The sequence below is a fragment of the Neomonachus schauinslandi genome, chromosome 10, assembly GCF_002201575.2.
Source record: "Neomonachus schauinslandi chromosome 10, ASM220157v2, whole genome shotgun sequence".
Classification (NCBI taxonomy): Eukaryota; Metazoa; Chordata; class Mammalia; order Carnivora; family Phocidae; genus Neomonachus; species Neomonachus schauinslandi.
In genome coordinates, this window is record NC_058412.1 from 35,265,432 (window position 1) to 35,281,021 (window position 15,590).

A 15,590-nucleotide genomic window follows, 5' to 3' on the forward strand; every position below is an offset into this window, starting at 1 on the left:
GCAGCTTCTTAACAGGCCTCTAGGAAAGGAATGTTGGGGAAGGAAGGGCTTGTAGAAATGTGTTCTGTAGAACCTGATCCACAGTCATTAAAGACGGCCTGAAGTCTACACCGACTCTCAGGATTCTCTAGCTCAGGGCTGGGAGGGAAGGCCTGGGGTGGCTCGGCTTTGCTGGGGGGTGAGCCGTTCAAGGCAGCACTTACCTCCTCACTGCCTGGAGCTACTGTCGGGCTCTGGAAGTGAAGCTGCATCTCGCCCTGAGCCCACAGAGCCTCAGACCTCACTGAATAGAAGGGACAAGCCAGAGGCACTCACAAAACGGAATGTTAAATGATTGTGCTTTTTCTTTGTAGCAAGAAAATACAACAGTCAGCAGATACTGGATATCGTCTTGATATTGAGGATCCTCCGGCTCTTACGGATCATTGTCAGCATTCAGAGGTAAAGAGCGAGTGACGTGCCCTCGGGTGGTTCCCCCGCTGGAACCTGCCAGAAACCACTCCTGCCTCAGATCGGTCAACACATCCCATTGGGAGCCCCAAATGTACCTCGCATGGAGGACCTGGCGCTCTCTCCGGGTCGGGGGGTGGGGTGGGGAGGGAAGAGCACTCAGATGGCAGCTCCCCGAGGGCAGGGGTTCTGTCCATCGCTTTAGTGCCCGTGACCCCTTCCCTCACCGTGCATGCTGTGCGTGGCCGCATAGCGGTGGCCGTGGGGGCCACGGATGCTCCCTAGTGTGCCAACCGTTGTCCTGTGAAATTCCTCCTGCCACCCTTGATATAGGGGCCTTTATTATCCTTTGTTCACCGGTGATGACAGTGAAGCTCAGAGAGGTTGAGTGACTCCCCAGGGGTGCACAGCTAAAAGGGCAAATTCCTGACGGTGTGTAAAGAACAGGTCCAGGCCCCGGGGGAAGGGATATGAAACCAAACCTGCTGGTGTGGTGTCAGTTTTAGCTCATGGCTTCCCTTCTGCCGTCTTGTGCTAGAAACTTTGTTTCATCTTAGATTCCGGCTTATCGTGACCACCTTAATTAACATCGGTCCCACGATACTGACGTTCGGTGGACTCGTCTTGGTAAGTGGCTTGTTCTTGTGGCTAGTTCTACGTGAATAAGTGGTAAGAAGATGTTCATTCTTGGCAGCTCTCCATAAGCCTTATTTGAAGTGAGGAAAAGAAAGGGAGATTAAGTAAATGAGACTCACTGGCTTCTTGTCGTCCTTTTTAGAAATTTCCAAGGTCTGGAAACACTGGGCATATAGCAGTTAAGGCTCACCGGTCACTGTGATAGACACCACAACTTCAGTGGCTTAATTCAGTTGTGGTTTCTTTGTCACCCACGGTCTAGGTGGGTCTGCCTGCCTGGCTAGCAGATGCTTCTCAGGGGGTGTAGGCTCCTTCTGGCTCATGGCTGTGAGGCCTCAGGTCCTTCTTTGTTCTGCTTGTGGCTAAAGCCCACCTGCTCCTCACATCGCCAGGGTGAGAACACAGCCACCCAGGGCTGCGAAGGGCTGGCGCCTCCCGCTCAGGAGAGGCCCCACGCTGTGAATGAGGGGCTCAGATACGTGGTCGCTCTGCCACAGGGCCCTCGCTTCGCTTTTCTGTTATCATGGTAAGAAATCCCATTTTACCGAAGAATGAAAGGCTGACTTCAGGTCACCCCTTTCCATTCCCCACATGCATCTTTCCCAGAGACAACCATTGCTAAAAGTTTCTTGTTACTCTTCCTAAATAGCTCTATGTACACAACAAGTATATCCCAGACATGCCCGTATGTGTCTGGTTTATTGTTTAGTCAGATGGAAGAATCCACACAAAATGTTGCATAACTTTCTTCCACCTGATATCTTTGTCATATGTCCTGGAGGACACACGTATCGTGTCGGCTCTGCTGTGATTAAAATTGTCCTATGGGGGCGCCTGGGTGGCTCAGTCAGTTAAGCGTCTGCCTTCGGCTCAGGTCATGATCCCAGGGTCCTGGGATTGAGCCCCGCATCGGGCTCCCTGCTCCACGGGAAGCCTGCTTCTCCCTCTGCCTCTGCTTGCCGCCCCTCCTTATGCCTTCTCTCTCGGACAAATAAATAAATAAAATCTTTAAAAAAATAAAATAAAAAATAAAAATAAAAGGAGGGAAGACTCCAGAACACATCCGACCAGCCTCTCGACTGACAGACCACTGGGTGCTGTCACCTTTTGGCCATTACAAGTGATGTGGGGAGGGCTGTTCTTGTACCTGCATCTTAGTGCTTCCGTTCCCGCCAGATACATCCCTGGGCATGGCGCTGCAAGGTCAGAGGGGAGATGGTTCAGACCTCGGGTGGATGGTGGCACGTGGCCTTCCGAACGCACGCTCCCCGTGTATCCCAGACGACAGCGTGTCACAGGCTGTTTCTCTGCTCCCCCCGCCCCCCCACCCCCGCAGCTGGGGTTTCCGAATCATTGCCCTGTCTCGCAGTCGGGGGGAGAGAATTGCACTATGCTGCTCTGACGGGCACTTCTGTCGTGTTTCATGAGGCGGAGTGTCTTCTCCAGGCTCTTTTGGGCACTCGCGCTTATTTTTCGGTAAACAGCGTGTTCATACCCTTGGCCTATTCTTCTATTCGTTTTTAAATAGGATTTGCAGGAGTGTTTTGACAGTTAAGGAAATAGGCTGTTGGTAAGTTTTTTACAGTGGAATTACTTTTCCTTCTCTGTCACTTGTTTTTTGAGTTTTTTTTTTTTTTCCCTGCATAAAGGATTTTTGTTGTATATTTGGGGGGCTCTATAAAAATTTAAATTAATTATATAGTCCTATTTGCTAATCTTTTATTTTATAGATTATTTTATAATCTTTTATCTTTTATAGTCACGTGTAGTGGGGCCTTTTCATACTCAATTTTTTCCTTCCTGGTTTGTTTTTTACATTTGACCCTATGGTACTTTCGGAATTTATTTTCCTATAAAAAAAACAGGGTAAAGATACAACTTTATTATTTTTTTTTAGAGGACCAACCGTTGTTTATTGAGTACTTAAGCCACTAACTTGCCCAGCAGCTTTGTTTTCCACTCTGTAAGCCCATGGGAGAGGTCGTGGTGTGGTCCCGCCGCCGTGTCTTCTGTCCCTCCGCGTCCACCCCTCCCCACCCTGACACTGCTTGGGCCTGGGTTGGGGTGGGCAGCCACCCCGGGATCAGAGTAGCGTCCCTTTCTGCCGGGGTCACCCATGTCCACAGTCCTCCAGCGTCTCCCGCACGCTCCTGGCCCCGTGATGCTGCAGCTCCGCGCGCCCCCTGCTGACCAGGACTGCCCATCACAGGTGGTCTACTACGTGTTTGCCATCATCGGGATGGAGGCATTCCACGGCAAAATCCGGTTCTTCGACCCAAATTTCACCACCCCCGATGCTCTGGTGTGTGGGAACCCAGCCTTGAAAGACTCAGCGTTTGCCCGAGACAGGTACTGCAAGAATAACTTCAATGACCTGGCCTCCTCGCTCATCGTGCTGATGGAGCTCACGGTGGTTAACCAGTGGCATAATATCCTTTCTGCGCAGGCGTCCGAGTCCCGGGGGCTGCCTGCTCCCTGGGGTGGGGGTGGGGGCGCCCACAGGAACATCCAGGGCGGCTGCCGAGCTCCCCGAAGGTTTGGTTCCTTAGCTGCGTACTCCTCGCAGGCGGCTTTGCCCTCGTGACTCACCAGGCAGCAAAGCTGTACTTCCTCAGCTTCCATGTTGTGGTCGTCATTCTCATCGTCAAGTGAGTTGACTCCCGCCCCGTTGGCAAGTCCACGTCTCCTCCCCTCTCCCTTGGTCTGACTTTTGTTAGCACTTGTGTTTATGTCTGCCGGGGCACATCTGTATAGGACACACGTCTCGTAGTCTCGTTAGTTGCTTGGGTCAGAAGGACCCTGGGGTCCCAGCCAGTCTCCCTCCCCTTCCCCACCCAGACCGAATCCCTTGGGAGCATCCCTGAGCGCACCATTCACCCTCTGCCTAAATCCAGCCATCTGGTGGCCTCTCAGAGCCCCAGAGTCAGTTCCCTAGTTGTCCCACTCTGGTCCGTCCCTGTCCTTGTACAGGTAGGACGGCACTGTGCCCCTGGTCTGTCCTGGCCCCTCTTCCAGGAGAGGCCTCAGTCACTGAGCGGCTCTGTGACATCCGACCACTCGGAAGCGCTTCTGTTCCAGCGTCTCTGATTCTAGCTCCTTGGTTCCTCATGGGACCTGAGCCTGAGTCCCCTTGAAGGCTGGAATGGTCTTCCAGAGAGGTTTTCCAGTTGTCATACCTCTCTCACAGCCTGGGGCCTGCCATTTCTGGGGGGACAGCCCAGTACCTGTGCTTTCCTTGTCACACCAGGCCCGCGGTGACCGGCCACCGTTGTACTGACTTCGGCTCCGGAGTGACTCGAGAATCCTGGCCGAGGGAGGGGAGGGGAGGGGAGGGGAAGAAAGCCCATGCGTAGCTCCCGTCGGGCTGCTTGTCCTTACACAGGCTGGGTGGAAGGCGTAGAGGGAACAAGAGAGAAACGCCTCTCTGGGTGGCTCCTGCCGAGGTTGCCAGAGCGCGGGGACCATCAGGGGCAGGGGTATTTCTGCCGCTCTCCTCTCAAAAGCAGGCGGGGGTTGTGGGAGCCCTGGGCTCCATCGTCAGCGCTGTTACGTCGGAAATGGTGAAGGGTCTGAGAGTCTCCCCGACCTGCCAGCCAGCAGGTTAGTCTGTGTGCCTATGCTCCAGAGAGGCACGGACAGAAAGCACGGCACCTTGGGTCGGAGACGAAGACAGTTTATTACTTGGGTCGGTTTCCCGAAACTTTGTCCCCACCGAGCAGTGTGGCGAGCACCAGCTGGAGTGGGAGTGCAGGAGGGAACCCCAAAAGAAGGAAACTAATCTTATAGAGGGCTGCTGGGGCTTGTCTGTCCTCCCCTGTGGAGAGAGAGAGGGACTTTAGTTTCACCTGGAATGTAAGCAGATCCCCAGGGAGGGCAAGGTGAGCTCTTTATCTTTGTTATCCTGGACTGTGTCTGGGGGGAGGCATCGCTGAGCTTTCCATCTTGGGATGTCTCCGTAGACAAACATCCCTAAGTTGGCCCCCAGTGCCTTTGCTCAGACCACCTGGGCTGTGCAGAAACTTGAGATATTCACGGAGGACTGTTTACCAGCAAGTATTTGGCTTAAGCTTCCCCTAGAAAGAAACCATATTTTCTTTTTAACATTCACTGTTTATTTTTATTTATTTATTTATTTATTTATTTAAAAGATTCTATTTATTTATTTGAGAGGGAGAGACACAGCGAGAGAGGGAACACAAGCAGGGGGAGTGGGAGAGGGAGAAGCAGGCTTCCCGCGGAGCAGGGAGCCCGATGCGGGGCTCGATCCCAGGACCCTGGGATCATGACCTGAGCCGAAGGCAGACGCTTAACGACTGAGCCACCCAGGCGCCCCAATATTCACTTTTTAAATAAGTTATACCAGAAGAATGGCAAGTTGTGTCCAATCCTTGAGAGATGTTGCATCTGTCATTTCTCCCTTCCGCGTTGTGTTGTCTTTGCAACTATTTGCCTTCTTGTTTCGGCTCAGACACTCTTTGGAATGAGGATCCCCTGTTGCCTGGACCACGGCTCACACCCTGTACCTCTCACCCTTTCTCAGTATTTTCATAGCGTTCATCTTGGAGGCATTTTTTGTGGCATACTCCTTAGAAAAAAGTGAAATTGAAACTGCCATCGAGAAGAAGATTCAAGAGCTTGGAGTGGGAATCCAAGAGTGAGTAGTGGGTTCCCTCTGGTGTCGTCGCTCACTGGCCATGTTCACTCCCTCAGTGCCCTGTGGTGTCCGGCATGGGCCTGTGTGCCGTCCTCAGGGACCCTCACTGACGAGAGGAGAGCCCTGGATGCGGCTGGACGGTGCCACGGGGCCATGGCTGGGAGGACGCGTGAGGGACTCAGCTGAGGGACCTGACCCTGTTCATGTCTCTTCTTCCTTGAAGAGAAGAAATGCAGGATGGGAAGCTCGTTGATAACATGGACGCCAAGGACAGTGGCTTTAGTGGGGATGATGGAGACAACAAAAGGAAGTCCTTGAAAGGATTGTACTTCAGAATTGCATCAAAAAGTAAGTTTTAACCCAATGCAAAATTCTTCCAATCCATGCTCCTCACTGCAGCTGGTGAGGTGTTTCCAGAATGCAAATCTGACCTGCCATGCCGGCTGCATGCCATTTTGTCGTTGAGTGACAGTTTGGTCACTGTCTGTCTTCCTTGTAGACTTGAAGCTCCCTTTGTGCTGGGCCCTGTCTTTTTGCCTCCTGTGGTATCCCCAGGGCCTCACTCTGTGCCCAGGGCATGGGGGCCCTTCACAACTTAGTCTTTAAGGGCTTTATTCTCCATGCATCAGCGGTGGGCTGAGTAATCCAGAGCAACCTGACTGTCACTTTGGACCTTGGCCGGGGTGCCTGCACTTAACTCAGAATGAGGAGCACAGCATAGATTGCAGGCGCAGTAGCATGAGCAGGACGCCCCTACCAGAAGTTACCCTCCTCCATCCTTCAGGGAAGACCTGCTCCTTGGTCTCCAGGGCCTTGCATGGTTGCGGAGCTCCGTAGAGTCCACACCAGCAGAGATGAGTGATTCTTTTCTGACTTTGTCATCCTTTCTTTCAAAGGCTGTTTGGCTAGCCATGCTTAGAGCATTGTCTTTGACTCAGGAGCCATCCTTCCAGAAAGCCGAGCTCTGCCCGGGCTGCTCCCCTCCAACTCCAACACATACGAGCTCCACATGCCTTTCTCCTTCCTTCCTCTCAGAGTACAGGACCGTGGACGCCCTGCTGCAGCAGATGTTCGAGTCCGAAATTGCTCCAGAGGATGAAGGCCCTTCCTTGGATGAGATTCTGAACTTCTCGCCCGGTGACATATATCCCAAGAATCCCAATTTTGAAAACAGTGCGTGATTCTGGCCTGGAAGGGTCCACACCTGGAAACCAGGCTAAGCTGCCATCACGTCTTGCGCATGCTTTCTGGAGGTGGTTTTCCCAGCCCGAGTTGTCTCTGTGCCCTGACCAGCCTGTGCTTTGGCCGCACGGGCCCGGAGTGGTCGGTGGAGAGACGTGGAGAGGCTCCTTCTGTGTGCCCCGCCTGGGGTGGTTCTGGGGTCTGATCAGAGCAGTAAGGAGGGGCAAATCTATGAAGAGATTATGAGGAGCACTTATCTTACACATGTCCGTCTGTACGTGTGAGAAGTCCTTTCCGTGGGGATATGAAAGCTTTTCATTTATTTTTATATGATATCTTGCTATTCTATTAAACCCTATGCTACAGTGTCACGTGAATGACTTTTGAATATTTAAATATGGTAAAGGAATATATCTAGTATAGAAGCTCTTTGATGCGGTGTTTATTCAAAATGAAGAAAAACATGAATGTGAAAAGAAAATTCTGTCAGAGTTGCTTCTTTTTCTGGGGCAGGCTCTCAAAGCTTCTTTAATTAATGACACCGATAGCAAGATTTTGAGCAAGTCTCTCTCTGAGGTCACTTTCCCCAGCTGGAAATCTCCCAATGCAGTGACACGCTCCTTCTGGGAAATTAAAATCATTTTATTAACACAGTTTTTAATTGTGGAAAATACTCATAACATAAAAGTCACCATCATAACCAATTCTTTTTTTTTTTTTTTAAAGATTTTATTTGCCACAGAGAGACAGCAAGAGAGGGAACACAAGCAGGGGGAGCGGGAGAGGGAGAAGCAGGCCCCCCACAGAGCAGGGAGCCCGACGTGGGGCTCGATCCCAGGACCCTGGGATCATGACCTGAGCCGAAGGCAAATGCGTAACGACTGAGCCACCCAGGTGCCCCCATAACCAATTCTAAGCATATAGTTTATTCGCTTTAAGTATATTCACACTGTTGTGCAACAGATCTCCAGAACTTTTGATCTTCACACTGGCTACCCTTCGCCCCCCCAGGCCCCGGCAAGCACCATTCTACCTTCCGTCTCTATGAATCTGACTGCCGTACCTCACAATCGCATTTTGAGCACGTTGTCAGGATATAGCTCCTCATTCTTCTGTACCTCGTCCCGGGCCCCACTATAAGGCAGGGGTCCTTGACCTGAGGTCTCCGAGTGCAGTGAGGCCTTAGTCATGTGTCCTGTCAGAGTGACAACGGAAGTTAGCTTGGGAGGGCCGCCTTTTCCTCGGTTCTGAAGGTGACCTCTGGTGTAGGAGCAAAGTCAAGGTTTCGGGCACGGACTCTGGGGCCAGATTGTCTGGTATTATACCCTCCCCCCCACTGACCATGCCCCGTAATCGCTGTGTGCCCCCTTTTCTCCCCTGCAGTTGGGATAGATGGTACCTCCCTCCCAAGACTGGGGGGCTGAAGGAGGAGGAGGACGGGCGAGCTTGCTCTCACAGAGTGCTGTTCCTGGTTCAAAGCCACACCTGGTATTCAGTATTGCTGCTTTAGAATTTCGTTACCGTAATGATCCCTGGAAGGTGGGGCGTCGCTGACCCATCTGATGGGATTTATGCAGTCCTGCCAGCCTCCAGACTGCTCTTATTCCTTTGTATAGCTAACATGTATCGTTATACTAAATATTATACACTCCATGTACCGAGTGGCAACTTCATTTTTTTAACTTGAACATGTGCTGGGCATTTTTAGATGAACTATGCAGTCATTGTAAAAAAACAACAAAAAAAAACAAAAACACAGAAATATAGTAAAAAGTCAGAAGTTGCTCTGTATTCTTGCTTCTCCTGACGCCCACCTCCCCTTCATTCTTCCACTCACAATCTGAGGCCCCCTTCCCAGTGGTGATGCTGAGTTTGTTGTTTGTCCTTCTGGAAACACACCTACCCATTTACAGTCATGTCTGTCATGCATATGAATATGTGATGTGCAGCGGACCCTTGACCAACACAGCGTCAGGGGGTAGGGTCACTGACCCCAGCACAGTCCCAAATCTGCATATCACTTTTGACTCCCCCACAAAACTTTACTGACAGCCTACTGTTGGCCAGAAAAGCCTTGCCAGTAACATAAACAGCTGATTAACACATAATTTACATGTAATGTGTAGTATATACTATATTCTTACAATAAAGTAAGCTAGAGAAAATAAAATGTTAAGTCATAAGGAAGAGAAAATACAGTATTGTAATTTTTTTAAAAAAAATCCATATATAAGTGGACCTGCCTATGAGTTCAAACTCATGTTCAAGGGTCAACTGTAATTGCATTTTTTTATCCTAAAGTGGGATGTCATGACATTTTTATATATATAGTTTAAGAATCTTTTTTCACTTAGCAGTATTTTTCATCTTGAGATATATGTGTGCGTATATACATACACACAAAAAATGCTGCCAAGTGTTCCGTACCATCGGTGTTTCCTGATTTATTGAAGACTTGACCTATTCACGGACCTATACGTTGTTCCACCTGTTCGACATTAAACAGTAACAGAGTAAACCTTGTGTAATTTTCTTCATGGCTGAGCCCTTGGGGGAGAGAGCCTGGGGCCAATTACTCCGGACTTGCAGCAGCCCCTGTGGCCACCAGGGGGCCCCACCGCCCCCTTCAAGGAAACAGTCTCAGAGGAAGGGGAAGCAACAGTTGTGGTGGCCGTTGGCGCCTCTCTGGGTCTTTCTTCTGCCTTTCAATGAAATTGTCACCCCATGTTTTGGCACATGGTCTCCCAGCTGGGCACTTCATTCCTGTCTCCCGGCAGGGGGATGGGGCAATATGATTGTGTCAGCCCCTGGGGCTCTGAGCCCAATCTGGGTTTGCACCTCACAGGTCCTGCCCTTGGGAGTAGGCTCTCTATCTTGTCCACTTCCTGACTGAGAATGGCAACCATCAGAACATCCTGGAAGCCTGTGAAGGGTGGCAGAGTCAGTGCCAGCACGCCATCACGTCCCCCTAGACTGTAACAGGAGGCTGAAATCACGTGTCTTTTCTAAGCTACTGTCTGTGTGTGTGTGTGTGGGGGGGGGGGTTCTCTCTTATAGCACCTTAGCCTGCTTATAACCTAGCCAGTCCAGAAGTGGGTTTGTCTGAAACATTCCAGAATGGAACCGATGGACAGATGGATTGGCTCCAGTGATGGGGGAAATGAAAGACCAAGCATGAGGACTCCTAGGATCAGTGGCACAGAAAGGTGTGGAGTAATAATAGCTTGCAGGTGTCCTTAGAGACTATGCCAAATGCCCAGCTATTTAGGAGCTCTTGCCACTTATAGTTCCATAGTCTTTGGAAAAATAAATTTTAGAATCATTGCCTTAGACCACAGATATGATCCAGAGGGAAAAGGCACTGATAAGAGGAGTCTCTGAATCTCCTAAGGGACCAGATTGATTCTTAGCTAGAAGTTAGAATGTGGAGTCCGGGGCCAAGAATGAATAGGAGATGCCTTGACCCAAGATAGATACTAAATCTGAACCTACACTGAGTCTAGCCAATGTTGGAGCACTTAGCATGACTTGCACCCCTGCTCAGCTTTGCAGGAGACACAGATGGATAAGACCCAGCTCTGTCCTCAAGGAAAGTTCAGTCTCCTTAGTGGAGTGAGCTGCGTTTCCTCCCTCCCAGTGCTGACTTCTCATGCATCCGTTTCAGCTGTCCTTTAGATAGAGCCTTTTTCCTTGTGCAGATAAACATTGTGTGTGTGTGTGTGCAATGCAGACAACTAATTTATAATTAAAGATGATTACTATAATTTGTACCAGGTAATGGACAAAAAAAAAAAAAAAAAGACTTTGGCTGAAATGCTCCAAGTAACTTACTTTGTTCAGATGGAGCCTTTCTCCCTGGAGACAAGTTGTTGCTAGGAAATGAGGCTGTGAAGTTTATTTAAGTAAAGCCCTTGGCGTAGATCAGACACCAGATGGGCAACAGCAGTGCTGGGACAACACCGTGGTCAGGCTGAGGCTGTTGGTGTGAATAACACGGAGGATATTTGGAGTGTGGTGGAAGCTGAAGATCCAGTAATAGCGAACGGGCTGGTGGGAACAGGGGCCAGACACCAAGTGTCCTCCCAGCCCAAGATTGAAGGCACCCACAGCGGCCTTTCACGGAGGGACACGCTTTGCTCTTAGTTTAGTAAACAGCACCAGTATCTTCTTTTGTCTTGCTTTCTTCTCAAAACAGTCATTTTCAAAAGAAAAAAAAGACCCCACAAACTTGGCTTTATCAGTACTCGGTTATGTTGACACTTTGAGTAAATATGGAAAGATGGGCAAGAAAACTAGAAAAGTACCGTAATTCATGTTTGTAAGAAGAAGTGGATGGGTATTCCTTCAACATGATTAAACCCGTCTCCCTCAGGCCAGCGCTGTGAGCTTACTGGGTCAGCATGAGAAGAGCTCCCACTGGAGCCAAAGGTGGGGGCGGGCAGTGCTCAGCTCTCTTCTCAACAGCCAGCAAGAGAAAAATCACCAGTGAAAACCTGGGAAAGACATACGCAAGATTTTCATAGTGAAGACTATTTACTGGGAAACTTCAAAAGAATCATCTGAAAAGCTTCCCCCCCTCTGCCCCAAAACCAACAGGCTTCATGTATTCAAACTACCAGCTAGGAAAAATAGGAAAAAATTAGATCTGATTTAAGCAACCAAAAGTTTAGTCCTAAGTGTTTAAATTAGTACTAGTATAAAAAAATTAGAGGACCTTTTTTCTGTTGTTTTTTTTTTTTTAAGATTTTATTTATTTGTCAGAAAGAGAGCGTGGGCACAAGCAGGGGGAGCAGGAAGCAGAAGGGAAGGGAGCGGGGAGCTGGGAGCCCAATGCGGGGCTCGATCCCAGGACCCTGGGATCATGACCTGAGTGGAAAGCAGATGCTTAACCAACTGAGCCACCCAGGTGTCCACTAACATAAAATTTTAAATGCACTCACCTTTGACCCAGAAATTTGTTTCTAGGAATTAACAGATACATCATATAATGAAATATTACAGTCATTAACAAAAATGAGACTATCCTATATGTAAATATAGTCTATACATTAAATTTAAAAAACCACAATTATGCCAGTTGTATGAAAAATATACAGAAATATGCATAGAATCATTCTTGAAAGATTAAAAAAAAAATGAGTCATGGTTGCTCCTAGAACAGGCTGGGAGTTAAGGGTAGGAGGAAACAGTTGACTCTGTGCTCTTGAATTGGGTGTCACCGCAGATTTCTTTTCATCATAATGCTAAGGTAAGGAGGGAGGGATGGAGAAATGAAGTTCAGTTCAGGTTACAGGACCCTTCCAGCTTTAAAAGTCGATAAATGCTAAGTTGGCTGCTATAATTTTAGAGGTAATTAATGATTTATACAGCTTGTAAAACTATTTTCAAGATGGGAGATATTTCTTTGAATGGTACTTTAAAAAAATAAGCTTAAGATTTATACCTGTAATATTTCCCAGGGACAGCCCTGAAGAATGGTACAATAAAGAACAGGCAAATTTTGGGGCGCCTGGGTGGCTCAGTTGGTTAAGCATCCGACTTGATTTCGGTTCAGGTCATGAGCTCAGTGTCCTGGGTTCAGGATTTCGGTTCTTGATTTCGGTTCAGGTCATGATCTCAGGGTCCTGGAATCGAGCCCTGCACGGGGCTCCTCGCTCAGCAGGGAGTCTGCTTGAGGATTCTCTTTCCCTCTGCCCCTCCCCCCATTCTATCTCTCAAATAAATAAATCTTAAAAAAAAAAACAGGCAAATTTTATCCATAAAAACGTGAAATCCTTTGACTATCTTTGGAGAATTTTTGTTTATTATATACAAATACAAACCCTCAACTTAGAAAAAGTTTTTGGCTTAAAGTGAACAGGTCAGTGTTAAAAGTGATTTTAGAGAATATTTGGATCCAAATTATTCTCATGAATGCCTGCATCCCAAGAGGCGCCCCATCAGCCTGCTATGTGGGGGCACCTTACCAGGTTGTATACTTTGCTGAAATATTTGTAACATCCAAGTCACATGGATATATTTTGTGGACTTTATTTTTAAGAAACATTTATATAAACAATAAATGAGGAAAACATCAAGGGTCAAAGTGAACAGGCAGCATTTACAAAGTGATTGCTAGGGAATGTCCATGTTTTATTTTCGAGAACGCTTATATTCTAAGAGCAGTACAATTAGCCTATTACGTAGGGTCTTAATCTTGTTTGTATAGTGTTGTTGAAATAGTTTCTTCAGCTTTTGCCTTAACAAATCCAAAGACGGAAGATGATGACAGTCTGGAATATTCAACATGATGTGAAAGAATTCACTCCACATATCCAGATGAGGAAGCCTGGAGAGACAATGCATAAAGACAAGATAAAGTGTAGTGTTCAACATACCTGGCAACCTCACTCCGGCCTCTGCCTTCTACACGCCCGGACAGCTGAACAGAACTTCACCTAAACTCAGCTTAATGCATCAGGAATCGGAATGGTTTTCTTTTTTTTTTAAAGATTTATTTATTTATTTATTTGACAGAGAGAGACACAGCGAGAGCAGGAAAACAGCGGGGGAGTGGGAGAGAGAGAAGCAGGCTTCCCGCCCAGTAGGGAGCCTGATGCGGGGCTCGATCCCAGGACCCTGGGATCATGACCTGAGCCGAAGACAGACGCTTAACCGACTGAACCACCCAGGCGCCCCAGGAATCGGAATGTTGAATCTAAGTAAGAGAAATTAAAGATCCAACTGAATGTCTTATACACACTTTACTCCAAAAAATGACTTAAGTAGTCTTAGTGTAGTAATAGGTCTCCAGTGGAAGAACTTTCTTTTATTTATTTTTAAGAAAATCAGTCTGCTTTTGGCTAGCTTTCTATCCCATACTGCCAGCATCTGATAAGCTGACTGAATGGTTCTGACGAGCCTAACTGCGTGTGTGCTGGGACCAGGTAGACAACTCCTGGAAGCCTTAAAATTAACTGCAAACCCCTCACAGCATGGAGATAAGGCACAGGGCAAAAAGCAGACCACAACTAAATTCAGCTCACTACTATCAGGCCTGCTGAGGGGTAAGACTTTTCTCGGCTCTGGTGATCAGACAGAAGCCTTGTGAATACCTCTCTGGTCCTTTGATTATGAGCAAGAGAAGGAATAAAGTATTTGCTAAATTTGACGACTCATTATGCAGAATAAAGTTCTAAGTTTTCCTTCAGGGCCTGAATCTAATCTTATTTATATACTGATGCTACATTTCATAAAATTACCGCCGACTGCTGTTTTTTTTGTTGTTGGGGTGGGTGGGTGTGTACATGAGGGGCTGGGGGGAGTCCCAGCTTAAATTTCTTCAAGATACAAACATGTAAAACTCCATTAGGCCTTTTGGACACTAAAGGTGAGCGTACTTTTCTACGTATGTTTTTATACCTCAAAAAAAAAAAGTTAACAAAAGTATAAGTGATATAATGAACATGCATGTACCAAATACCCAAACATCACAATAGCTTATTCACGTGACTGTGTTGAGAGCCATCTATGTGGATAGGAAGAGCTCTAGTCTAGTCGTTAATTTTCACTACCATTTTACAAATGAGAACAGTCTTACAAAAACTAAAGTCACCCAGGCATGGGACTTAAAACCCTGCCCTGGGACAGCCAGCTGCCTCGTCACGTTACTTTATAACTGACAAAGCACTTTCACATACATGATTTGCCTTTGCTTCTTATAAGAAACTTCTTAGGAAAGTGTGCTCGGCATTATTCCCATTTATTTATAAAGGCAAGGAAACAAGTAAAAACCTTAAGGTTCAGGGGCACCAGGCAATTTCTGTGAAGGGTGAAGAGAAACATCTGAGCGTGGACAGGATGCCCGCCCCTCCGCCCGCTCTCAGTGGGTCCGGGCAGGCACCGGCTGCACCAGCAGCTGCGGAGCTGTGGAACTCGCTCATGGTGCGCAGCGTCCACCCCAAGGCGGGGCTTTTCTGGGCAGTGACAGAGATCCGTTTTCCACCAGACAGAACCCAACATTCTGCTGTTCATGCTCTTTTGCTGCAGCACCAACGCAAATACTCACCTCCTAAAAAGACCTTCCGGCTTCCAGACTCCTCCTTCCTTTTTCACTTTCATGTAAGTGCCAAAGAGCATGCAGTACACTGTTGCAGCAACTCCAAAGTAATCCATCTATAAAGGAAGTCTCAGTGTCTATGACCAGAATAGTTACTCACACGTGAGTATAGAAGAGGTCTCTCTAACTTCTACAGCTAGGTAAATAATCACAGGATTTTACTTTTAAATAATTTTGGGAAGCCATTTGTTCAGTGTCCCGCTGATACGCCCTGCTGAATGCCTGTCCGGGCTTTGCTGGAGGCAGCCCCTTGGAAAGGTGTTCTTCCGGAGCTACCGTGTCCTTCTCAAGTCCGTTTTGCTCTCCGGGGGCAAACACAGCACTTCAGCCCCTCTTGCACACGGTCAGCTTAGACGTTCCCCACCCCCTCGCCCCGGGACTCTGGTGGTTGGCCTCCCTCTGCACTCTGAAGCCTCTAGCTGTGGGATGTGTCCATCACTGAAAACAACACACGAGCATGGTCTTAAATCCAAGGACAGAAGATGACAAGACTGGCTCAAACTAACGAGATCCCCCAGTTCATTTTTAAAATATAGCAAGTATAACAAAGGAAACGATTTTCAAATCTCT

The 15,590-nt window shown here is 48.0% G+C and overlaps 2 protein-coding genes across 4 annotated transcripts in view; one reads left to right on the forward strand and one right to left on the reverse strand.

Annotated features, from left to right (window-relative positions):
• The window catches only part of LOC110587352 (two pore calcium channel protein 1-like), a 36,462-nt gene extending 29,378 nt beyond the window's left edge, over positions 1-7,084 (forward strand). Inside the window, exons 13-19 of the mRNA XM_021697598.1 lie at positions 354-441; positions 1,008-1,077; positions 3,296-3,515; positions 3,644-3,734; positions 5,627-5,740; positions 5,964-6,088; positions 6,776-7,084. Coding sequence (XP_021553273.1) covers positions 354-441; positions 1,008-1,077; positions 3,296-3,515; positions 3,644-3,734; positions 5,627-5,740; positions 5,964-6,088; positions 6,776-6,921 — 854 coding nt within the window. The 3' untranslated portion in view covers positions 6,922-7,084. The remainder of the gene's footprint in view (positions 1-353; positions 442-1,007; positions 1,078-3,295; positions 3,516-3,643; positions 3,735-5,626; positions 5,741-5,963; positions 6,089-6,775) is intronic.
• Positions 7,085-12,945: 5,861 nt separating this feature from the next.
• The window catches only part of BUB1 (BUB1 mitotic checkpoint serine/threonine kinase), a 45,187-nt gene continuing 42,542 nt past the window's right edge, over positions 12,946-15,590 (reverse strand). For 2 of the 3 annotated variants that reach the window (XM_044918738.1, XM_044918739.1), the window contains exons 24-25: positions 14,970-15,076; positions 12,962-13,250 (exon numbers count right to left, since the gene is read on the reverse strand). In XM_044918738.1, coding sequence (XP_044774673.1) covers positions 13,055-13,250; positions 14,970-15,076 — 303 coding nt within the window. In that variant the 3' untranslated portion in view covers positions 12,962-13,054. Of the gene's footprint in view, positions 13,251-14,969; positions 15,077-15,590 lie in introns of all 3 variants that reach the window. The other variant, XM_044918737.1, reaches the window with a different exon arrangement.